Source organism: Lepisma saccharinum, chromosome 24, assembly GCF_977018435.1.
Source record: "Lepisma saccharinum chromosome 24, izLepSacc3.1, whole genome shotgun sequence".
In the NCBI taxonomy this organism is placed as follows: Eukaryota; Metazoa; Arthropoda; class Insecta; order Zygentoma; family Lepismatidae; genus Lepisma; species Lepisma saccharinum.
The window spans coordinates 38,398,437-38,424,275 of record NC_139252.1 but is presented as its reverse complement, the minus strand read 5'-3'; the positions used below and the strand labels follow the sequence as shown (position 1 = coordinate 38,424,275).

Sequence of the window (25,839 nt, the reverse complement as noted above, 5' to 3'; positions counted from 1 at the left end):
TTTCCAAATAGATAGTGAATTATTTTTGAATAATATATCTTATAAAATTCCCAGACATTCCCAGAGGAATATCTCAATTCTAACATGTCTCAAAAAGGCAAAAAGGTCAGAGATTTAATAGCTGAATTTCAGGAAACCTACAATTTGAATTTATGATGTATAAGATTGTAGGATCCACTGTATTATTATGTAATTATGTATTCAATTTTGTAATTTTGTATGACCAAATATACATATAGGGTCAATCCATATGAAATCATACCAGCTGGTTGCTTGACCATTTTTTAAAAAGTTTATTTTTTGAGTGGTGTGAGCCTCATATATTGACAGTTCAGAACCACTCTTATTTTATTTTTACTATCACCGATTTGAAGATGGCGGGCATTTTTTTATCATGGCGCGCGTCATTTTCTCCATTCGTAAGCATCAGCGGCAACTTTTTTTTCTCAGCTCTGGTAAGTCCTACGACAATGAGACAAAATCTGTGATGTTAAGCACATTATAGGCTACAATTATATTTCTGTGTAATTTTCTAAATATTATTCCTTCATAATAAATTTTAAGGTTGAAATTGTGTATTTTAATCGCTCAAAATGACATTTTCGGACATTTTTTTAAGGGGGAAGGCAGTTTACTTGACACTTGAATTCTTTTGCGCAAGTACCTGTGTACCAATAGAGTACGCCAAAATTATTTGAAGCTTGAGACTTTAATATTTGTTTTTCTACAGGGTCATAAACATGTACTTTTTGTTAAAAAAAAGTCCAAGTTCAGGGTTAAATATCTCTGGTGGGCAGTTGTTTAAAAATCTGAAATTTGTACACAATACAGTACTTCGGGACAAGTAACTTCAGTAAAAATTTTGAGTTTGAGATTTAATTGGTTTAGGAGAAACAAAACTCGTGAAAAATTCAACATTTTGCATTAAATATGGCATGCCTAATTTAATTTCTTATTAACATTTTGTGTTGAAATTCTGCAAACTGTAATTTGGAATGTCAATGAACAACATTACAATCCTGAAATGGATCTACAATAAAGTATATATACGAGGGCGTGCTGAAAAGTAACGCTTCCTATGTTTTTATTTTCTTTGTTACCTTGTAAACGCATTTTGGATTTTTAGCAACCATACATTGCACTTATAAGACTTTCCCGCTTCTCAATTGAAGGTTTCAAACTTCTATCGCCAGGGGGCGCTGAACTATTGCGAGGAAAATGGCAGCATGTAACCATGCAATGTCGGTGAAGTACCTGAAGTAGCGTGCTGTGATAAGAGTTTCTAAACTCAGAAAATGTGCTATAAATTGACATTCATCTGAGACTGAGGGCACTTTATGGGGATGAATGTGTAGACATCAGTACTGTGCAATCGTGGGCTGTTCATGCTCGTAAAGATAACCCCAGCTGAACACGATTCCGATAACCTCCATCAGTTGCATTTCGCGGCCTTTCATTCCATTCTCTCACATAGCTGAGATTTCTTCAGCTGGGGTTATCTTTACGAGCATGAACAGCCCACGATTGCACAGTACTGATGTCTACACATTCATCCCCATAAAGTGCCCTCAGTCTCAGATGAATGTCAATTTATAGCACATTTTCTGAGTTTAGAAACTCTTATCACAGCACGCTACTTCAGGTACTTCACCGACATTGCATGGTTACATGCTGCCATTTTCCTCGCAATAGTTCAGCGCCCCCTGGCGATAGAAGTTTGAAACCTTCAATTGAGAAGCGGGAAAGTCTTATAAGTGCAATGTATGGTTGCTAAAAATCCAAAATGCGTTTACAAGGTAACAAAGAAAATAAAAACATAGGAAGCAGGCACGTATCCAGAGGGGGGGCTTAGGGGGCTCGAGCCCCCCCCCGAAAGTTTTAGGTTTACACTAGATAAAATGAGGTTTTTGATTTCTTGTGGTGTGAAATAAAATAATGTGACAATAATTTAAGGAGAGAAATAATTATCGAGACAAGACGGAGAATGTTACGTAACCCTGTTATTGATAATAGCACGTATCCAAGATGGGGCACAGGGGGCTCGCCCCTTACCCCAGGAAATTTTTCAGTTTACGTTAGATAAAATTAGGTTTTTGGCTTCTTAAATAATGTGAAAATACTGTAAGAAGAGAAATAATTATCGAGGCAAGACGGAGCATGTTTTTTACCCCTGTTATTGTTAATGGCTCGAGCCCCCACCCCCTCCCTCAGGAAATTTTTCAATTTACACTAGATAAAATTAGATTGTTGGCGTCTTGAATAATGTGAAGATAATAAATTTATAAATCTGAGAGAAATAATTATCCAGACAAAACGGAGAGTGTTCTATAACCCTATTATTATCAATAGCACGTATCCAAGGTGGGAATCAGGTGGCTCGAGCCCCCTTCAGGAATTTTTTCTGTTTACACTAGATAAAATTAGGATTTTGGCTTCTTGAAAAATGTGATTATAATTTGGGAGAAATAATTATCGAGACAAGATGGAGAATGTTCTATAACCCTGTCATTGTTAATAGCACGTATCCAAGCTGGGGTTGAGGTGGCTCGAGCCCCCCCCCCCATGATTTTTTTATTTTACACTAGATAAAATAAGGTTTTTGGCTTTTTGAATAATGTGACGATGATTTAAGGAGATAGACAATTATCGAGGCAAGACTGAGAATGTTCTATAAAACTGTTGTTGATAATATTGCACGTACACTTTTCTTGAGCTTTCGGTGTTGTCGCAGCGCACTTGAGCACTATGTAGAAACTTGTCAGCATTTGGAAGCTGCACAACAAAGGTAGCGCCACACGTAGGGCGATTCGTTGTAATTTCTAATCTCTGGAAGGCGGGAGAGGGTACGTTATTGAATGAGAGAAGGAGTCAACTACTGGCGATATTAACGAATCGTTTTATCTGAGGAACGTTCTAGAATATAATGATGTAAATATGCGGATTCAATTTTTCGGTTGATCTGTACAAAGAATCGGTTAATGAGATTTCAGAGGTAAGTGTGACAATTCACACAGTCGATTAGTGATCAGTCAGCGTCCTCTGGTTGCTTTATAAGATATAGTGATACGAAAATGAAGACATTGACGACAGCGAAACTTCCGGGGCCTCAGTGTAGCGCTAGTACGGTTCGAGGGCCGAAGAGATCAAAGGTCTCTCTCAAAAGTGAATATTTCAGCATTACCGGATATTGGAGTGGTTTATTAAAACAGAAATAAGCTGCATAGATCAACTGAAAGTCGAAGTTTTGAGTGATGATTTAGTTTTGCCAGAACAAAATTTCGTATATGCAGTCCGAGAATTTCATGGTATTAAGAAATAGATTTGTTTAAGCCTACTGGGTTCGAAACACATTCAAACACTTAACTACTATAAAGAAAGAGCCGAAAATTTTATGAATGTCGAGAAGAGAAAGCAAGATGATGTTGCATATGTAGACATTTTAGGCGGTAATTGCAGGCTCTGCCAGGACCCAAATTAGGACTCTACCAACTGAGCCACCTAGCCATCCTTGACTTCAACCGATTTTTCGTTAAAATGTCTACATAGTACATGTCCCGTTTATATCAAATTGTAAGGTGTTGCCTGTATAGTGAACAAGCATAGAAAATATAGGAGAGAGAAGAAAACTGAGGAGCATTATCACCGGTTGAGGATAATTTTTTCTGTGGTCCACAAGAGCTACTACTTCGAGGTGACAATGACAGTGGCCTAATAAGGGAGATTTCACACCGTGTCGCCTGAAGATTAGGTTTGTGCGGCCTTTTGTGTCGCTACGGTGTGAAACGTTGCTGTTGATTGGCCCATTCCGATCGACATGTATCGCGTGTTCCTTCGGTCTGAAACCTTCCTAAGTCTTGAAAATCCAAGTCACAAGGATTTTTTTTTTTTTTAAGAATACTGGGTCAAATGGGGTTATTACCTCACCAAACCTCCCTTGGGCACGTCGCTACAGATAAATGAGTAAGCATTTCATCATACTGGGAGACGAAACATTAGATGTGTTGGGAACGGAAGGGTTTTCACTGTGCATTAATTGTTTCGTGATCCACCTGTATTCGAGAAGACTTCCTTTGTTTCGTGCCGATATATGACAAGACTCCGGAAGCTGTGAGAGGCATTTTTGAACACTTGTGAGTGCTAAGGCCTGAATCTGAACAATTTGTTGGGTTTCGGCTTTAATAAGAGCTGAAAAAATGGGAGGACAAGACACGTTAGTGGTGTTCAGGCTCGAATCAGAGATAAATATTCGAGAGCTGTCTGCGTCCAGTTCGCAGCCCACAATTTGAATCTCGCGTTGTCGAGTGGATTGTTCATTCCGTGCATGTGTAACACCTTCGTAAAAACACTCAAAGACACCATAGATGATTTTATGCCTGATGAGAAGAAATGGACAAACCCACATACTGAGATGGTTCCGGCACAGAGGAGTCGAGTGGTAAAAAATGTTCCGATTTCACGTTCTGATTAAAATGATAGCCTTACAGTGGCAACGATTTAAGGGATAGTTGCTCCCCATTTTTAATTTTTTTGCCTGAACATTATGACCTCTTAATGTTAAGCCTTGGCTACCAAGAGAAAGAAAACTTTCCTTGCAACGCCTTCCGCACCCCCCCCCCCCCGTTTTGGAACCCAATTGCCACCTCTGGTCTTAAACACACAATTGTGAGGTTCTTACTATACCCCTTTAAAAAATGGTGTTGAGCCCCCCCCGAAAGGAATTCCTGGATACGTGCCTGATAGGAAGCGTTACTTTTCAGCACGCCCTCGTATATATACTTTATTGTAGATCCATTTCAGGATTGTAATGTTGTTCATTGACATTCCAAATTACAGTTTGCAGAATTTCAACACAAAATGTTAATAAGAAATGAAATTAGGCATGCCATATTTAATGCAAAATGTTGAATTTTTCACGAGTTTTGTTTCTCCTAAACCAATTAAATCTCAAACTCAAAATTTTTACTGAAGTTACTTATCCCGAAGTACTGTATTGTGTACAAATTTCAGATTTTTAAACAACTGCCCACCAGAGATATTTAACCCTGAACTTGGACTTTTTTTTAACAAAAAGTACATGTTTATGACCCTGTAGAAAAACAAATATTAAAGTCTCAAGCTTCAAATAATTTTGACTTACTCTATTGGTACACAGGTACTTGCGCAAAAGAATTCAAGTGTCAAGTAAACTGCCTTCCCCCTTAAAAAAATGTCCGAAAATGTCATTTTGAGCGATTAAAATACACAATTTCAACCTTAAAATTTATTATGAAGGAATAATATTTAGAAAATTACACAGAAATATAATTGTAGCCTATAATGTGCTTAACATCACAGATTTTGTCTCATTGTCGTAGGACTTACCAGAGCTGAGAAAAAAAAGTTGCCGCTGATGCTTACGAATGGAGAAAATGACGCGCGCCATGATAAAAAAATGCCCGCCATCTTCAAATCGGTGATAGTAAAAATAAAATAAGAGTGGTTCTGAACTGTCAATATATGAGGCTCACACCACTCAAAAAATAAACTTTTTTAAAAATGGTCAAGCAACCAGCTGGTATGATTTCATATGGATTGACCCTATAGTGATGTACTTGATTGTCAAATCATGCTCATCACTTAAATATTATTATATTATTAAATAATATTATTATAATTTAAAAAATCATAAGCTCGCAATTCAATTGGAAATTCTTTAGAGTTGTTGATAAGTTCAGACCTGGGTCCACTATTTAAATAGAAACTGGATTCGCGTAACTTCCTTTCCAGAAACAATTATCTGTTTCAGACTTTTCGCAGTCCTGTACAGCCCTGATCACGACAGTCAACATGATTCTAAAGTCTCTTGTGAGAATGTTCTCTCGTTATTTTGTTCACCATGGCAGTTAATTACTGTAACGTACACCCTGTAAATCATAGAAAACACTATTACAGTAAAACCTCGTTAATTCGGACGCCGATAAGACGAAATTCGCTTAATCCGGACAGGCAAAAGGCCCCCCAAGGTTTTAAATGTGGCTAGAAGTCAACAAGAGAACTCCCCAAAGAAAAGGCAGTCAACCACTGATGAAATTCTGTTTCCCGCAGACATGGTACTGTGCTGTATAGTGTATTTAGGCCTATGACCTTTAACTACACCATAATAAACGTGTTTTGTTGCTATAAACTGAGATTAAATGCACTTTCATTTGTTCTTTTAGGTTATTTCAGTTAATCCGGACTTTCGTTAAACCGGTCAACTTATCCTCCCATTAGTCCGGATTAACGAGGTTTTACTGTATTTGTAATAACATATCGCTACAATTTCAACATTCGAATATGAACGTTTTTCAAAGGTGGGGCAAGAGCCTTTCCTGCCTTCCCCCTCTGCGGGCGCACTTGGATCGAACCAAAAGAGCTCTGATAAGAGTAAAACTCTTCTTTAAGTCGCATCATCATTCAGAGATAAGATATTTAACGACATATGCTCATAAGATGCAGATGTTACTGTTTCAAAGGAACGTATCGCAAATGTGCGGGAACAACTTCACATGTTTCATTCTAAATAAGATATTCGTGGGTTCAATCCATTGGCTAAATGTAAAGTATATTACGTACATTTCTAGCTTAGCTGGCTACGACGTTATCAGTTTATTGAACGTCACAGCACACGTTCGAAAGCAGAATGAGGGCAATTGCAGGGTATCCGGCCATTTTCCTAGCTTCCGCCGCCATCTGTGTTGGTAAGTTGATTTTACAATGTTAGAAAACTAAGCAAAACGGCTAATCAATAAGGGAAAACAGTATTACATGTCATATGAATGACGGAAAATTATGTACAGTCATTTAAATAATAGCTGCAGCTTGGAATGTGAGCTAAATGCATTAAAATTCCCTGTGTTCCGTCAATGTATCACATTTTGTAATACCGGGTGTCCCAGAAGTCTCTCCCTGATTACAAACTTTATTCATATCCGCTATATGCAAGGTAGAGATGTGAAAGTGGTGCCAAAAAGTTGGAAAACTAACCAAGTTTTTTTGTTGCAGCTTTGAGTAACGTGGCTGTAGTGTAGCAGTGTCAGTGCCCAGAAAACCGGAAATGTTCACAAATCAGGGAAAAGCTCAGCATGTCCTCTGGTATCACGAGACCCGGTGACCAATAACAGTGCAGAGGAACTTTCAAATGTACAGAATTCTTTCGTCTAGAATATCTGCCATCAAAAAGTTGGTATTTAAAAATGGAATTTATCTTCATTCCCAAATCCTGTCAAGTCCAAGAAACATTGTATGGAAAGATGCCACCCGATGTCAAGAGCATTAATTCCGGATTCCTTGGCACTGACACTGCTACACTACAGCCACATTACTCAAACCTGCAACAAATAAATTTGGTTAGTTTTCCAACATTTTGGCACCATTTTCACATCTCTACATTGCATATAGCGGATATGAATGAAGTTTGTAATCAGGGAAAGACTTCTGTGACACCGGGTATAACCCGGCTGCCTAGACACAATAAATTCTTGGGGAAGTATTTCTTATAAACAATAAACGTATTCTTAAAGAGACAACGTTTGTGTGACAGTAACACGGCACGTTCGATTAGGTTCAAGGATGGGCGAAGTATATCTTAAGGTGGTCTCTGGTATGGTAATCATATCCCTCTCGTCAACATATTTCTGTCCATTGACACACATTTTTGGTTCTACATGTAGATAATAGAATGCTCACTGGCAGAGTAGGACTAGGAGGTATACTATACTCCTATTGCCTCGTCGAAACAACAGATGGTCACAATATACAGGGTGAGACTGAGAAACCTGATGATTTTTAAAATGATATAATAACACAGTACATAAAAAGAGTTCGTCTTTATTCGTGTGCTAGCCTTACAGACATATAGCCATTATTATTTTAAAACAATTATGATTCACACCAGCGTCAAGTGCGGAGAATAACATCTTGCAAACGTTTCAACAATCAAAGCGCGGTATGTTGCGGCTTCATGGTGACTGAAATGGCAGCTAATGAGGAGTTGAATCCTAACAAAACGACAAACTGTAGATTTTTTCTTACGCAGAAAAAAGAAGTTTCAGCGTCCGACTCCTCAACAGTGTGTAGACCAAAATTAGCAAGATGTTATTTCCCGCATAACGTTGGTGTGAATCATATTTTTTTCAATGATGGCATACATATGGTTGTTATGCTAGCACAGGAACAAAGACGTATTTTTTTCATTTACTGTGTTATATCATTTTCAAACTCATCGGGTTTTTCTGCCTCACCCCGTATATAATCGAAATCACGACACGGAAAATATAGCCTTGTGCCTTAACGACGAAGGGCTACAGATGTCATATCTAATTTTCGGTATCGTCCATCTACAATAAAATGTATAATTTGATTCGTTTTTGTGCGTACACGCACAATCTTGAATGCAAGACAATAACAACCATTTTGTTATTTTTCCACGAAGTTCAAGTTACAAATGAATTTTCCGTTTCTCTACTCCGCCTCAGAGATGGAAATTTCCTAAGAACTTCACGGAAATCCTGAAGAAATATATATGGACATGAATAGAAAGACAATCACCAGAAGTAAACAGACATGCTTGGAAAATGGTTAAACATGTGTGACAGATATTTCTTTTGTTGTCAGCCAGAGCAAACATCATTATTTTATATTCCGTCTCCAAGGAGATCATGGCATTTCGAGGGTTGTTGACTTGTCTCCTCTTGTAAGTCGCAAATCGGATTTTCTGTGTTTAACATCATAAAGAAAACTCCATTCCTTCACGACATCTCTATTTACAATAGGAGAATATCTTTTGTCGTCCTGATACGGGATAGCGTCTCTTGTTATTTTGGTTCTCATCGGTGCTTTCTATGGTAAGTAATAGGTTAGCCAATAGAAAGCGTCGTAAGAATTCGGAAACTTTCGTCTATATTCGTCGGTGGCGCAGTTGAAAGATTCATTTACCACTTAAAAGGAAACAGGAGTTCCGAAGCACACTTTTAATTGAATATAAGTGGGTAACATGGGACATTCGATAAACCTATTAAAATTGTAGTATAGCCAACTCTGTGACCGAAGGCATCAAGTGGTGGACTTTCCAACCCGCCACCAAAGTTCCGGGGTCGAGGTTCGCCCTGTGCATGGGTGTTGTTTGTGCATGCACCTTCATCAATCTCATAAGTTCAAGTCGTCGGGATTAGCCAAAGTGGCAGAAAAATTACGCCAAATAACAAAAAATACAAAATTATAAATCAGTAAATTACTTTGGATGCAATTACGTCACTTCCTGTACCTAACTGGCCAGTATATGTATGAACTGCATCTCAATTATATTTCTTTGTATTTTTTTCCCTTTGAAATAACTAGTAGAAATTAATATTATTCCTTTGGATGTAAGTATATTAGTCAAGTACCAGGACAACTATTGAATCCTCCTACTTACTTTTATAAATTCATACACTACATCTTGATATCACCGTTTGCCAACCAATCCACTTTCACTAAAGTAAACTCACCTTTTCACCACATGTCTTGGCTTTCTCCGTAATGGACTCATATATATATATATATAAAGATTTGTGCGACGTTTAAATGTGCACCAGTTAAAATTGAGTCAATATAAAACCCTGTTTAACGATAGCAGAAGTTCGATATTTTAAAATTGAAACACATTTTTGCTTCTTATTGTTGTTGGATTGTTTAGCTTGAGAAATTTCTTTCAATAAAATATGCCGGAAATGTTGCTGCTAATATGATGTTTTCGGTGTTTCATATTTCTTACTTTTTCAATGGTTTCAGTACAAATTTTTCGCTTTAGATTTTCAACTGTTTATGAGCGTTCTTTCGGCTTGCAATTAAATTTCCTTACATTAATTCTCTGCCCTCTATGCAGACGACGTAAGCATTTTAATAACGCCTATCTTTTGTTTCATATCCCACAGTTCTGGCGATAGACTTCTGTGAGGATAAGAAGTGCGTGGAGATATGCGAGTCGATGACCATGGAAGGGACGTGTAAAGGAGATGTCTGCGCTTGCATGCTGAAACCGGAGTACAGGGAGGACAGTAAGTACACGTGACTTTTGAAAAACCTAGAAAAATTCTTTCCTTAAGGTGTGTTGAGTCAGTGACAATTTAGACGCATTCTCTCTTTTGAGCTTTGTACTTGGAAATAAGATTTAATATTTTATTAAGGCTGACCGGATACCTCTTTTAACAGATACCCAAACCGATACTCTTCCTCATTCCCACCGATACCGATTAAAAGTTGTTCAACTAACTAACTCTCTAGCCTTCTTAAACACGAAGGTTTATGGCTGCAGCGACGCAAGCCTTTCCATCTGTCCCTATCCTGGGCAAGATCAGTCCAATTTTCCAACCTTACCGATTTCCTTTAGGTTCATCTCACCGTTATCCCTCCATCTTCGTCTTGGCCTTCCTACAGGTCTCTTACCATCAGGCTTCCCAACAAGTATCCTGTAAACTCTTCTTCCTCTCCCATTCGTGCCACATGGCCTGCCTATCTAAATCTTCCTTGATTTAATTATTCTAATAATATCTGGACAGGAATTAAAATTGTGCAGTTCTAAATTATATAACACTAGCTGATTCCCAGGCTTTGCCCGGGCATTTATTTATCCCAATCTTCTATTAGACAGGAACATAATGAACTCTAACTATGGCGCAAAATGAACTTGGAGTTGAACGGCATTGGGAGTGTCACTTTTCATCTTAGCGACCCCGAAAACTATGGATTCCACACTAATATCGGTCGTTTTCGATTATTTTTACGTCACCCCTCCCCTACCCCCAACCCTAGGGGTGCCAGGGGTGTCTTACCCCCACAGTATTTCTTTCGTTATTGCAAGGGATACGTGTACCAAGTTTGGTTGAAATCTCTCCAGGCGTTCAAGAGTTATGCCGGAACAGACATACACACATACATCCATTTTTATATATTAGATTCTCCACTCACCAGTCTCCTCATCCCTTTTAGGTCCAACTATTTTTCAAAGAATTTTATTTTCACACACTTAATTTATGTTCCTGTTTTAATGTTAGGGACCAAGTTTCACATCCATATAATACTACAGGCAAGATTACTGTTTTGTAAATTTTAACTTATAGTTTCTTAGATATTATACGAGAAGATAAAAGTTTATGAAGAGAAAAGTAACACGCATTTCCTGAATAAAGTCTGCTTTTCGTTGTTGTTGTTGTTGTTGATTAATATTGAGTATGCTACTCCAATTATAAGCATGAATATATCAAAGTTTTACTTTAAAAATTTCAAAACGAAGTTCATAATATAAAAATATATTTTATGTAATCGCAAAATATAGCTTTTTAAACGTCATATTGGCACAAAATCACAATTGAAACTTTGAATTTTGCATAACATCTAGGATAATTACACTCCCGTTCCATTCTTGCGGACCCTGCGGGTGGTATCGGTAGATGAATTTCTACCGTTACTGACGATACCGCTGGTATCTACCGATACCAAAACATCTGCATCGTTATCGGCTCAGGCCTATATTATTATTTCCTATATTTTAGAAATTCATAATTTTGTTCGTTACTGCCGAGACAGGAAGCTGTGGCATGATTGTCAGAGATCGTATGTTCTTTTTTCCTAGAAGTTAAAGTTGAATACTCTGGGGCGATTTCGGAGATACAAGTTGAACATTTTCCTGACAGTTCTAATAAGCATGAACTCTCCTAATTCTACAGGAGAACATTTGGTTTCAAGAAATTGAAAAAAAGATTGACTGATGAAAATTTCCGTTTATGAGAACTGTAAAAGTAACTCCAAAACTCCCTGGGTCACCAGCCCTTTGAGGGCTAGGACCAGTAGGGCTTTCCGTTGGGTAAGACATGGTTAGCGCATCGAGTCCTATCGCCGCTGTTTTCAGTCTTTCAAGTTGATCCCCAATTGACCTCACGATGCTGGGTCGAAACTTTTTGAGCTCTCACCGGGAATCGAACCCAGTACAGCTTGCAACAAAGGCTTGAGCGATGACCACTTAGCTACACGAAGCCAAAATCCCGTTACTAATTACTGGAGAAAGTAATCGAGTTATAGTTACTCGAAAAAGTAAGTGTTTCGATGCTTCCACACTTCTATCCTAAACGCCGAAAATTCAAGAAGCGAACCACTGACCCCTGGCGTCGTAGCATCCTGTAACAACCACACCGCCAGAGGGGTCGGCGAAGACATACATCTGTAAATGCTCATGTAGGGCCCTGATGTTGATGACATTTCTTCTTTTAACTGGTGCAACGTAGACATTGCTTACTAGTACAGAAATCCTGAACACCCTTCTCAGGTTGAAGAAATAATTTTTTGGTCATTTTTTACCATTTTTTATTTTTGGGTAATTTTTTAAAATTTGGCGTAATTTTTAGGTCATTTTTTAAAATTTTGCGTCATTTTTAGGTCATATTTTAAAATTTTGAGTCATTCTTAGGTCATTTTTTTAAAATTGTCTCATTGCATGCTGAAACATAAGAAGTTCAACAATTTCTGTTTTGTCTGAATGTTATCTTGCGGTACTTAGTCTGTGTTTAACTACCAGCGCAACAAAGCCTGTCTGAAAATCGCGAAATGCAACATTGTCGAGTTCCTTATTCACAGTTCGTACAACACAGCAAGGTGAAGAAGCAATTGTTAAATTGTTTGTCTTGGAATATATATACTACTTTCAATAAGTAGATTCAGTTTTGTACGAATTTGTGGGTCATTTTTCAAAGATTTTAGGTCATCAAAATCAGGGTCCTAAGACATTAACTCTTTTTAAAGTAGCTGATAAGGTTCAATATTACAATATCAATTTTCGTCAGACAATATTACATATTCAATAAACAAACCTGAAATGACGTACTTTCCTCGTTCATTGAAGAACTCCGCAGACGGTCTGTGACCTACATCGATGTCTTCCAATAGGTTGCTTCAGTTAACATATTCGCATCATGTAAAGAGGACACACCCAAAATAACTGAACGACCACTTTCTCCTCTGTAGGGAAAGTAAAGTTTAGCCTTGTTGCCTTCAAACTCATCTTTAGGAAAATGAAAAGCTAAATTACTAATTTGTGCAAAACAAGCGTCCTACTTTTGGATTTTCGACTACTTTCATGTGCAGATGCGTTGGGTGCAGATAATATCGTATACTTGTATGTCACTACTCTCGAAATCAGTCGTTGCTACTATTCTTATGCTCTTATTACTATTGTTATTGTTGCTATCATTCAGGCAAGACTACAGTTAAAGTCATAGGTTGACTCTTTTCCTTGTTTTTGTGCTAGACAGGGATCTGTAAATATCCCCAGATAAAATGTCCATTCCCTTGTTCATATCAATGTGTTTTACGTTTGACGGTCTTCAAGAAATAAATCAAACCTGCATTGAATCAGTTGGTAGTCTGTGCACTAATATCACTGTACGAGTGTGTAGTATGTTAGAAAAATGAATACAAATAGCGATGGGCTATTTGTCTGTAATTATTTATGCTCTTGACTGTACGTAATGTTTTCATTGCACAACTTCGGTCTACTGCCATACTGGTTATTACAAGCACATAAACACATGTTTTAATCTCGTTAAATTATATTACACGCGAGCATCGTATGAACTGTGTTTTTCAAATTAATACCTAGTCAAGGAACATTGCACACAATGTACATGTTCTTATGTGCTTGAAATAGCCAGAATATAGCAGAAAGAAGTTTAATCTATTTTACATGGTAGAGATTATTTTTAAGCAATTTCGATTACAGAAAGATTGGTTACTTCTTCAATTGTATACAATTGAACGAGAGAGCTGTTAAATACCTGCATAGGATTGATTTGCTTTATTTTTCTTCGCTTTTCTGCCCCTTTTGGCGAACCGCGAAGACGAAGATGAAAAATGATAGCGTAACATCCCCCATAAAACAGAGAAACTTTATCAGGTACGAAGTTCATAAACCCGATCAGCAGCCGTTGCACTCATAGGTATCTAAGAAATGCCATGTCAGAACTTAACCAACCTTCCTGAATTAGTGGTATTGTAAACAGGTAAATAAGGCTGACCCAAAAGGTATTACGGGGTAATGACTTGGTAATATGGAGAAGGGCGAGGAAATAAGTATTGAGTGCAACGGGCGGTGAGGGATCTTTTGATTAGAGCTTTGGAGTAGAGCGTGGCTGGGAAACAGCAAGGAAGTCTTTGGAAGAAGCGGCACAGCCTCAGGCATAAGTGTTAACTTTGGAGATCAGAGCTGTCGGCGAAAGGCAGGTAGTTTTAACCATGCGTGATCCAGACTTGAAAGTGTAAGATTCGAATACTTGTGTTTTGCCATCTCTTGAATGTGTGTTTCACCTCTCGCTCCTTACCACTGAGCTATCAGTGGAGGAGAATGGTCTTTTGTCATGAGGATGAATGGTGATCGAGCACAAACTCACATGGACAAGACACAGCATCAGCCCCAAAGAGGATTGTACAGTCACGGACACTTCTGGGTTATAACAATTCCATTAACTTTCAATGGAATCGTTACAACCCAGAAGTGTCCATGACTGTACTAGCTGTGAATGTAGACGCCAGAGCATCGTTAGTTTGCAAGAATGTAGTCCATGGTGTACTGCGTGGAAGGAAATACACAGGAATATACTGCATGGTTCATCCAATTTACTAAATTAAAAATATCTTATTTTGTTCAGTTCACTTCCACGGTGTCTCTTTCGTGACATTTACATGTCATCGGCATACAATGCAATGGAAGACAAGAATAAATTGTCTGGCCTCCTAGATCTCCTGATATTATTCCGCTAATTTTTGGGGGTGGGCAGTGGTGGTGATTAGGGGGGGGGCGTGGGGGACAGTTGCCCCCCTCACTTTTTCCACTTTACCCTCGCACTATGCTAAACCTTATCTACCAATGGAAAGTAAACTGTCCCTGCCCCCCTTTTTTGCACCTTGACCGCCCTAGTTTTGGAACCCAATCGCCGCCACTGTTGGTGGGAATATGTTACGTGTGCCAAACTAATATTAATGACATCAAAGATGTCATCAAATGACTGTTAACAATGACATATTTTGTTCTGTGTGGAGTGTGTTGGAATACAGATTAGATGTACGGGCCACCAAAGATGAACTAGTGAACCGAACACAATAAAAACTTTTTGAGTTAGTGTGTCTAATGAACCACAGCATGTTCTACATGTCGAAAGATGAAAGATGCCACGTTTTTTTAAATGATTCACATGTATACTATAAGACTATATTTTCTCTGCAGAATCCAAAACCTACCAGATTAAATGTGGAGATATGGGCAACTGGGGATGCCGAAGTTATTGTCGCTCAACTGTCGACCTCCCCACTGGTCACTGCGATGATGATGACGTTTGCCAGTGCGAACAAGAGGACTGGGGATATTATTAAATAACGGTAATTTTTAAATTTGAACAAGACGTCCGTCAGTGCATGTAATAAATAGCTGGACGTCTTGCAATTTCACGGTAGATGGTAGTTCATGCATGTAATAAACAAGTAGTATAATAGTGCATGCATAATTAACATTCATGATGATATCTAATTACATGAAATGAACATTTTCTTGATATTAATACTAACATTACTTACGTATTAATATAATCAACAACCTGTATTGTGCAAATAAAAATAAATTCTTTCAAATTGTTTCTTTGCTATGTTTGTAGCATGTATGATGAACGAGTGACGGGAGTGGTTAGAATTATTCATTTCATACTCTTCCATATTCTTGTCCCTTTGATCCACCTTTCGTCCAGCTGTGTTCACCGTCGTAGTTAGCTTATCGGTATAAGTAAGGTACGTTATGTAATCCAAACAGCTCATTTGATTTTTAATGAGTTAACGTTGACAAATCAAATTTCGATTACAATAACTTTAACTTGCTTTTTCTGTAGTACGATAAAATAGTTAAAATAATAAGAATTGTAATGGTTGGGTTTTATGAATAGATTTATTTCTGCACATTATAGGGTCAAGTCCTGTATTACGGCCATGCAAATTTTCTTTCCACAATACATGGTAAACTATAATCGGAAATACCTTGAATTTAGGTTTAATATGAAAGGCAATACAGTAAGTAATATCTACACACACTAATATTTTCACATAAACAGTAAATTGACCATTTTACAAAACAGTCCTTCAATATGGACAAGGTATTACATGTGATGTTCTCAATGAGTACTACAGTCTTTACACACGAATATGTCCACATTTTCAGCATGTGCACATTCCTCGTGACACCAGTTCCCACAGCGAGTACAAGAAACCAATATTTCATCTCCATGATCATCGCTGTAAAAACCTGTTACAGTAAGTGCACTGTGAATCGTTATCTCCATCTTTTGATTTTTGTTGCGTAACTTTTTCGATCCCTTTCTGCTTTCTGTTACTCTTTTTCTATAATTTATCCACTTTCTTCTCTGACATCTTCCTTATGTGGCCTGGTGACGTCAGGACTAGAAGCCTGGTCATTATACAAGACTATGTACCAATACACAGTTCCGTTTGTGGCTCATAGATGGCAGCACTTGTTGCCTTCACACAGTGCCTTTGTATAATACAATGAGCACATGTTACCGACACAGGACGCTCCCGTTTGCAACACACATCTAACACTAATGCTACGTAAGAATATAAATCACCAAAAAACAATATGACTGTTCTTTACTCACCTTCAGACACAGTTGTTTCATTAAAACACGTGTACGGCTTAACAAAGCACGGAGCTCAACATTCACTGCCACAGAACGGTCGCCATAACTCTCACTAACAGTTCGGTAATACTCAAATAGATGTCTCTTCAGTCGTCGAGGCACAGCTGTACGAAATATAATATCTGGCCATTTTAAAAGACTGGCCGTATTACAGGACTTGACCCTATATAAATAGGCACTTTTGATGAAAATTTGTATAAATGCTTGAAATAGCCGTAAACTAGGCGATTAATTCTACAATTCAAGCAATAATTTATCGCAAATTCAAAGTTGGTTTTAAGTCCACTTTCATCTTAGAGAAGCTAACCGGGACTGGATCTTTAAAGTGGGATCTGAACAACTATTTAATGCGCCTTTTCCGGTGATCAAACCTTCGACCCCTTGATTACAAGACGATAGTGTTAACCACTACGCTATCGGGAAAAATTCTAGCGAGTATATGTGTGTTGGGTTGTGGTAGATTGTGCATATGGGCAACACACACATTGCATGTTTCTACCAGAGAGCGTAGTGGCTTAAACTCAGTGGTTCAGATCACGCTTTAAATTTTTCAGTACCAATTTGCTTGTCCGTGCCTAAAATGAATTTGAAAATAACATTTATACCTTTTTCCAAATATGTACAGTCACGGACACTCATGCGTTGTAACAATCCCATCAACAGTCAATGGAAATGTTATAACCCAAACTATCCGTGACTCTACAATGATATGACTAGACAAATGGCAATGTAGGTTCGGATATTCAGTAATACTGTGCTATTCTGTGCATGGTTTGTAGTATAAACAGGAAGAAACATTGTCCAAGGTATACGGACACTGATGTTAGCTCGGAAACGAATATGAATTGAATGTACTTTCTCGTCCAATTTCTATGTATGCAAATGGATTTGTATAAAAATTGTACACTGAATATTTCACGAAGCCAAAAGATGATGAAAAGCACCACAAATTCAAACAGAATATGCATCAATTAACTGACCTCCTACACCATCAACACTGGGACGTCATTTCCAATTGTAATAGTTGTAGCTCTGCGTAAGTGTTAAAAGTAGTGTTCTCACTTGATACACATGCACTGGCCACCAGTGCAGTACCCCAGAGAGTATCCTTGGTTACGGCACCACGCGGCGCAAGCAGCGCTACCAGCTAGTCCACCTTGTGGACCGAAAACATTGCACAAGTTAAGTTGCGCTTCAGATGCTGTGAAGTAGAGAAAAATACAATTAGGAAAACAGGATAATACTAACGTGAGAATTTAAATACTCATTGATAGAAATGACGTAGTCACAATAGACTAACTGCGTGCTATTTACTCATATGCAAATACTCGTTTCGGAATTGTTTTGGCATTCTCGCAAATAGTTCTATCGGATGCCTTGTTTTCTCATAATTACAGCATTTATATGTGAAAGTGTGAAACAAGTAAAAGACATAAATTGTTCCATGACGTAAAACTAAACGTTTTTCATGCAACCAATAGCGAGTTAGGTGAGAAATATTTCTTGTGGAACAATTACCACAGCAATGTTACGCGTGAAATAATTGTTGTCTGCTGGTTGAACACTCAATTAAGCTATAAGGGATAATTTTGTATCAGTTTTGACGATATCCTTTTTAGAGTGTACATTACCAATTCAGTTCTCAAAACTTTACCTTTCCCAGGTGAAATTTTTATCTTCATCCATCCCTGTGTAGACTTAACATTCCCTATATACTTTACTTTGCTATATGTGACGTCATGTTGGAATGTATTACTAGATTATTCATGTTATGCACAAGCTTTTGAACACCAGACCGAATTATTTTACCTGATTCAGAACTTTTAAGTGTGATACTATGTTACGTTCCCCGTTTTATTCTCAATGGACCAACTTACTTTTATTCCTCTACGGCGAGCATGAGACTTATCAGTCTACTTTGAAGCCCTCAGGTAGTGGGAAATCAGATAAGGATATGTTTACGTAAACCTTACTAACTCTCGCACACCAAAAATATATTTAGATGTCAGTTAATGTTAATATATTACACTTGCACTCGCAATTAAACTCCTTATTACAAAACAAAATTGTATTAAGATCATAATTGTTCTTGACTACACAAATTAACACATTCACATTTCCAAAATCACTTCCATCATCCCGCAACATTCATAATATCTCTCACCTCACAACCCACAATGAAATGTTTTAAGGTTAGTCCATAACCATAACAGACTACCCAATTGAACAAAACAAATGACGCGTATGTTATCATAGACATTTAACATATTAAACACTTAAAATGATACAATAAGTGGGTGCGTATCAACTATGCACTTGTAAGTACCTATACGGTATTTTAATATATATATATATATATATTTAGAGAGAGAGAGAGAGAGAGAGAGAGAGTATGAGTTAGATAAATGAACAAACGTTACGGCTGTGCTGCTTCCTTACGAGTGTTTTCGACATGACGTGCATGGTAGGTCTTTTGTGGAGTATAAAATGCAAAACCTAATCAAGGTTTAATCTCGTAAATTTGTAGTTTGGGAGTTGTTAAACAAATAATTACCTTTGATTGTTTTACTTCTCTTTTCTGCCACTTTTGGCTAATCGAGAAAATAATTACCTACTGAACTCCTAATGAATGAGTTGTCCTAGAGATAATTAAGAGTTTAATTGAAATTTCTAAAGGGTCAAGTACGCTGGTGTTTAGCAATTTTAAATGCAATCCACATAACTCAGACCTGAATCCAATAGAGTACTGTGGGCATGATGTGGAATCCGCATTTGCCAGACACGATAACGAGTACCCTCCGTGTGGTGTTGTCGCTTTGTAATCATGGGCTCCAGGGTTCGATCCCTGCGAAAGGCAGGGTGGTTTCGGCCCAACTTTAAACTGTAGGTCCAGTCCCACTTAGCCTATCCAAATATCAGATGAACTTAATGGAAATTATTACCAGAGAGAAAACAAAGACCCTTCGGAAATTGATTTTGTCAATGGTTATACGGTATGGTGCCTTCAGCGTGGCAAAAAGGGTTAAATAATATTAGTCTGTTTCTGGCGCACTTTTCACTCTACATCACTTCAAAATGATAAACCGATTAGTATGCGTATTAGTTACCTGCGACCTATTAATAAATAGATATAGATGAACATCAGTTTTCTATTTATATTAGTGATGGTAGAGATTATTTTGACATACTGTTAAGAAAAGGTTACAAACATCAAATTTGCTCTCTCTCGTTCATTCTTCTACTTTTGGGAATAAAAACTCCGGTCTCCGTAACAAAGTGGTCATCGTAACGTGTTACGAAGCCAAAGGTTCCTAGTTCGAGCTCTGTGTAAGACATGGGTGTATCATTACGTTTATCGCTCATACATTTCCTCAGTTCACCCTTCTTATCGTTGCGATTTACAGAAAAACAGCATGAAATGGAAATAAAAATAAATTTCTATCTTATTCGATACTTACCAATGCAGCATGAGACAATGATGATCATGATGATGATTTGATTTCTAACATGTTGACGACCGCTGATCGACATCTTGTTGTGTTTTCTGATAAACTATCCCCACTTTAAAGAACAGCAAACAGGAAGCGAGAACACAGTCACTGAACTAAAGATGCCTTATCCTCAAGTTCTTCAGAACTGTTGACGCTCTGCATGCTACAGAAGCTTTTATAGACTAACCCTTAGCCTGTATTAGTGTTTGTTCGCATTTCCTGAAGACCCACTGAAGGTCTTTGGTTGTGATACCATCTACATATTGATTCAAAGAATAGGAACGTAAGATGTTATTCTTGTACCACCAACAAAGGTACTGCAGCGTTAAGGAACAATTAAAAGTTGACTCACGATCAACAATTGTCTAACAATAGCGCTGCGCAGCATGAGAGGATGATTTAGTTGATGGCCACACGCGTGGTACGACTTCTGAACACTAATTCGGTTAGGAATAATCTTTGATTTCCTCGTACATGACAGTAACAACGTGGTAATTACTACAGTACTACTTAACAAGATCTTCAGCCGTGTGCATGATAACTTCCAGACCGTGTTTGTATTGTCAAATCAAATTACATATCAACAATAGCAACAATGGCTTTCCCTATAGCGTGTATACTGGTAACATAGTCGTTTTGTAATTGACAGATCTAAGGTTCGATACAAAGGAATAAAGAAGAAGAAATCGACAAGAAAATTATAATAAGAAAGAGATAAAAAGAAAGAGGATGAAAATATGAGCGACAGGGAAAGAAAGAAAAAGATACATTGATTGATTGATGGATTGATTTGGTGTTTCAAGTCCAATTTATGCACAGAAAGGCTAATCAGGACTGGACCTACAGTTGAAAGTGGGATCCGAACCACTATATGGCTCCACCGGGAATCGAAACCGGGACCCCTTGAATTACAAGGGGACGACGCAGAAGAGAAAGGAAGAGAAAATGGAAAGAATGAAATCGATAGAAAAGAGAAGGAAAGAAACAATTAAGAAACAAAGGAATAACTACAATGAAAAAGGAGGAAACAAGGAAGATGAACAGATGGGAAGAAACAGATAAATTGGAACCACCAAAACATTTTCGTCCATCTTTGACCTCGGCCCTCCTAAAACGAAAGAAATTCTATGGCAGAGAACTTGTACAGTTACGAATACTTCTGTGTTGTAACTGCCCCATATACTTTTCAATGGAATTGATGCAAACAAGACTGTACGGTATCAGTTCGTTATATCGGAGACACTTTAAAATCGGATATTTTGTATTTCGTATGGTTCGCACTTACCAATTGTGTATTGCAGAACATATTTTAAGGTGCCATTAAGGTTTTCACACGATTAGAAACATTTTTTACACTAAAATAAGCCATTTCTCGAAGTGTTACGGAACGCACGTCATGGTGTGAGCCCCACAAACCATTCACGGATAGCCCCAAAAACCATTCACGCATAGCCTCAAAAACCATTTGGGATCGTATAACCATCCACGAATAGCCCCAAAAACCATTCCCGGATAGCCCCACGGACCATTCACAGAAGGTTAGGTTAGGTTCAGTTAGGTTAGGCAAACATAGTTAAAAAAAAACGGCGTGGTTACGTTTTGAAGCAACGGGAATTGATTTCCGGCTGAAATGGATTGAAAGATGAAGGAAAATACTTCCAAGAACTTCGACAATGCTACAGAAACTGATTTCCGTAAATAGTTTCTCCTGTAAATTTGAAGAAAAGTGTCTCCTATATAACGAACTGTTACCGACTGTACAAAGACATAAAATAATTAAGAATGCAAAACATTATGGGTGTACCATTTAGTTCAGATAAACAGCAGTGACGTTCTTTCGAAGGTATCTAAAAACACCATAACTCCGATGTGGTATTAGGAAAATAACACATCATACAAACAACAAACAATTTTATTTATATCCCTGAAATTTTGGTACATTTACAAAGAAATTCCCATTGTTGTTTACTCTCACATCTTTCATTATTGACTTCATGGTTTCTCGTCTTCTTGTGCTATATATTCTTGTTTGCGCGTTATTGTTCTTTCTATGTTTGGCTCACTTTTGTCGAATAGTGCAATAAGGAGGGAGGTTAAAGATTATTCTCCACTTGAGTTTTCGATTTCGCAGAAGAAGTGGGTAATGTAAGACATAGCACTCCACAAACTGCAAAAATTAAAGAACATTGCAATTATTGTGTAAAAGTACACTGCAAAGATTTATTTTTATACACACACACATATACATTGTCATTAATGTGACTACAACCAACGAGTCAACTACTCGTACATAATATTTAGCTAATTCCTCTAAGGAATGAGAATAAATTGAAAAAATACTGCTGATTGAAAGTAAAAGCTAGCACAAAGTTACCACTTTTATAAACATAAGTATTTGGTAAAAGTCACAACAATTATGTACATTTTACTTTAAGGTCTTTAAATACATGAGTATTTGGTACAATCAGTGGCGGAGATTAGGGGGGAACGTGGGGCGGCAGCCACTCCTGCCCCCGCTCCGATTTGAGGTGGCTTAATGCTAAGCCTTGTCTACCAAGGGAAAACATATTCTTCTTGCTCACCTCTCCCCCAGTTTTGGCACCCAATCGTCGCTATTGGGTACAATTGTTAAGTTCTTACATTGGTAGCTATGCAAGAAAAGATGTATCTTGCAAACTTAATTGGTAAATAAAGTTAATAAACGGTAAAATTCTCTGTCAATATACATTAAATGCACAAGCCTTATATCATGACCCTCTACAAAGTAAGACAATTTGATATTACTATTACTTGAAATAGAAATTGTTTACAATAAATTCTGTAATAATGCAGCACTTAACTTAATGCACCGATTAAGCTTAGGTTTATACCCAACCAATACAAAATAGAACGACGTGGGTGAAACTTAATCCCTCGGGCTGAAACCAGACACCCAATTTTTATGTACAACCTTTGTCAGAAAAGTTCCAGGACTGATTCTTTTATTCTTTACCTGTGATATTCAAACACAAGAAATGGGCGTTATTCAGTCACCTGATGTGTGTTCTGAATAGGAATGGCCTTGGATGTGTTTCCATGTAAACACACTAGGTGGCAGGGCTGTGCGTAGCAGCCCGCTGTTTGGCTTGTTGGCGCATTTAGTTGGAAGTTACACAAGTGTCGTGATGGACGTGCATTCCGAGCAGAGAGTTAACATTAAGTTTTGTGTTAAGCTGGGAAACCCCTAGTGAAACATTGAATATGATACAGCAAGCATTTGGTGACAAGGTATTATCGAGAAGCCGTAACTTTGATTGACACAAAAGGTTTTGGAAGGGCAGAGACTCAGTGCAAGATGATCCAAAGACAATATTGATCCCATTTTTTCATACTAAAGGTTGGTGCACCATTAATATCTGCCTGAAGGACAGACGATAAACAAAAACCTTTATATTGACGTCCTGAAACATTTGCGTCAAGCAATTCCGCTGAAAAGGAAACGTCTTGAAGATATTGGTAGCAATCAAAATGATTTTTGACAGATGTGCTGAGAAGCATCCTAGATGAAGTTTTCCCTGCTTGCTTCCATGACCTCCAGAAACGGTGGCAGCTGTGTATAGATAGCCTAAGTTGAATAAATTATTTTTTACGAGCTCAGTCCTGGAACTTTTCTGACAAAGGTTGTATAACTTGTCTCTACTACTAATAGGAATCTGGAAGAAATAAATTTAATGATAACTTTGGATTGAAAGGGAATTTGGTATTTAAAAATACACCAACTACTTACGCATGTTAAAACACGCCACCATGAAAATAGGAACAGCGCAGTTAATGTCCAACAGGAGACCAAAGACCATGTTGCTGCAGACCGCTCCTATGAAACTTAACGACATTGATAAAGAGGTGGCCATAGCCCTGAAGAGAGAAAATTTGGACACTTAAGCTTAACTCAGACGTTAATGTTTTAAATAAAAACAATCATAAGTTCTATTATTGTTGTAGTTATAAGCTATGTCTGAAAATATATAGTGTTAAATGCTCGTTTGATAGTAGTGTTTTAAGGACTACTTGCTCGAAGAACAATTTCAATAATTCTTCTTTTATGCGCGTAGGTTTTACTGGCATTGGACACATTTATTATTCCAGGCCCTTAAACCCTTGTTATTGAAATGTTTCATAAATCACACCCGTCCTTCATTAGATATTCATTTTTCTTCGAGTTTTAAGTCTACTTTTTGCACTGATAAGATGATTGAAAATGTACCGTATCGAACTGTATCAATGACAATATTTGTAGCTGCAATGTTAATGCATCAAAGTTAAAAACATTTTTCACGGCCACAAGGAACTAATATATACATATATACGTGGTTTGGTTCAAGAAGGAAATTCATTGCTATACAGAGACTATTAAGTGATGTACAAGAGTAAAATTATGGTATTTTACTTGAACTCCTTGTGAGACTCAGAATCACTCAAGCATTAATTTTATGGACAAATGTCAGTGCTGTGATTTTATCTATCGAACACTATTATATTCTTATTTTCACATACATAAATTCATGTACATATATTATTACTCAAGGACAGTTACTGATACAGTGTATATATTTTGATTAACTTCAAGTTTTCTAATTAAATATTTACTGTGATAGTTGACATATATTATAAATAAAAACGACAGCGATATTTACATGATACACTAAAGTAAGAGACGGTGAAATTTACATCGATAATGACATATGTGTGCAAGTGTAACTCGGATGAGTATCACAAACGTTGCTGATTTCGTAAATATTAACTTCAAAATATTTAATAGTGTTGTGCAGTGTCAGTGTTTATAGGATTGATTACATACTACCTCGTTAGTGTGTTACTGTGACATAAACCTTTTAAATAGGTCAATACTGATGGAACAATGACCTTATAATTGTATCACGTGGTGTGTGTTTACATATTTTATGCATGGACAATCATATTCACATTCCTTTTCCCTTTTCAAGAACTATATTAATCAAATTACATATTTTCGGTTATGGTATGTTAATTCAATAATTTTGGGACTATATTTTATAATAAAAAAATCTCTCCATACAAAGGATCGATATGGAATACAACTTTAAATCTTTCATATTTAAGTGAAAATCTAAAGATTTTCTTTAGGGGGCAGAGGAGCGTATCGTACCCAAGGTATTGGGTAAGAAGTATAAAGTCTTAGCAGAGAAAGGAATGCTGAATAAGTAATCAGGCAAAGGTCGGGTGATTGACTTGGAAGGCGTATGTGGCATGAGATTTGGAAGGGAGAGAGAATGAATGATCAGTTGGCGAAAGAGAGAGTAAGGTCTGCGGATTGTGAGAGAGGAGCAAAGTGGAGAACGATTATTGGACGATGGTGTGTGATTGAATCGATGTCTGACGGGGAGGTCAGACAGTGACATTTGAGAGGACAAGTATAGGAATGATCTTCATCTATTTGCAAGGCAAGTAATATCCTTTTCTAAACCAATCCATATCGGTTCAGTCATGGAGAGTATAAAACCCATATCTAACCTAAGTTAATTTCTATCGGCATTCCTTTAAATGTAACCTCTTGCATTTATCACATTTAGGCCAAGCGAGTGATAACC

The 25,839-nt window shown here is 37.5% G+C and overlaps 2 protein-coding genes across 3 annotated transcripts in view; one reads left to right on the top strand and one right to left on the bottom strand.

The window, feature by feature from the left end:
• Positions 1-6,589: 6,589 nt before the first annotated feature.
• Positions 6,590-15,632, top strand: LOC145977961 (uncharacterized). Its single transcript, XM_083110305.1, has 3 exons — positions 6,590-6,719; positions 9,933-10,055; positions 15,269-15,632. Exons 1-3 carry the CDS (start codon positions 6,662-6,664, stop codon positions 15,412-15,414), a joined length of 327 nt encoding a protein of 108 aa, XP_082966431.1. The 5' UTR covers positions 6,590-6,661; the 3' UTR covers positions 15,415-15,632.
• Positions 15,633-22,129: 6,497 nt separating this feature from the next.
• The window catches only part of LOC145978456 (synaptic vesicle glycoprotein 2B-like), a 70,794-nt gene continuing 67,084 nt past the window's right edge, over positions 22,130-25,839 (bottom strand). For both annotated transcript variants that reach the window (XM_083111104.1, XM_083111103.1), the window contains exons 10-11: positions 24,000-24,127; positions 22,130-22,400 (exon numbers count right to left, since the gene is read on the bottom strand). In XM_083111104.1, the coding sequence (XP_082967230.1) occupies positions 22,327-22,400; positions 24,000-24,127 (202 nt within the window). In that variant the 3' untranslated portion in view covers positions 22,130-22,326. The remainder of the gene's footprint in view (positions 22,401-23,999; positions 24,128-25,839) is intronic.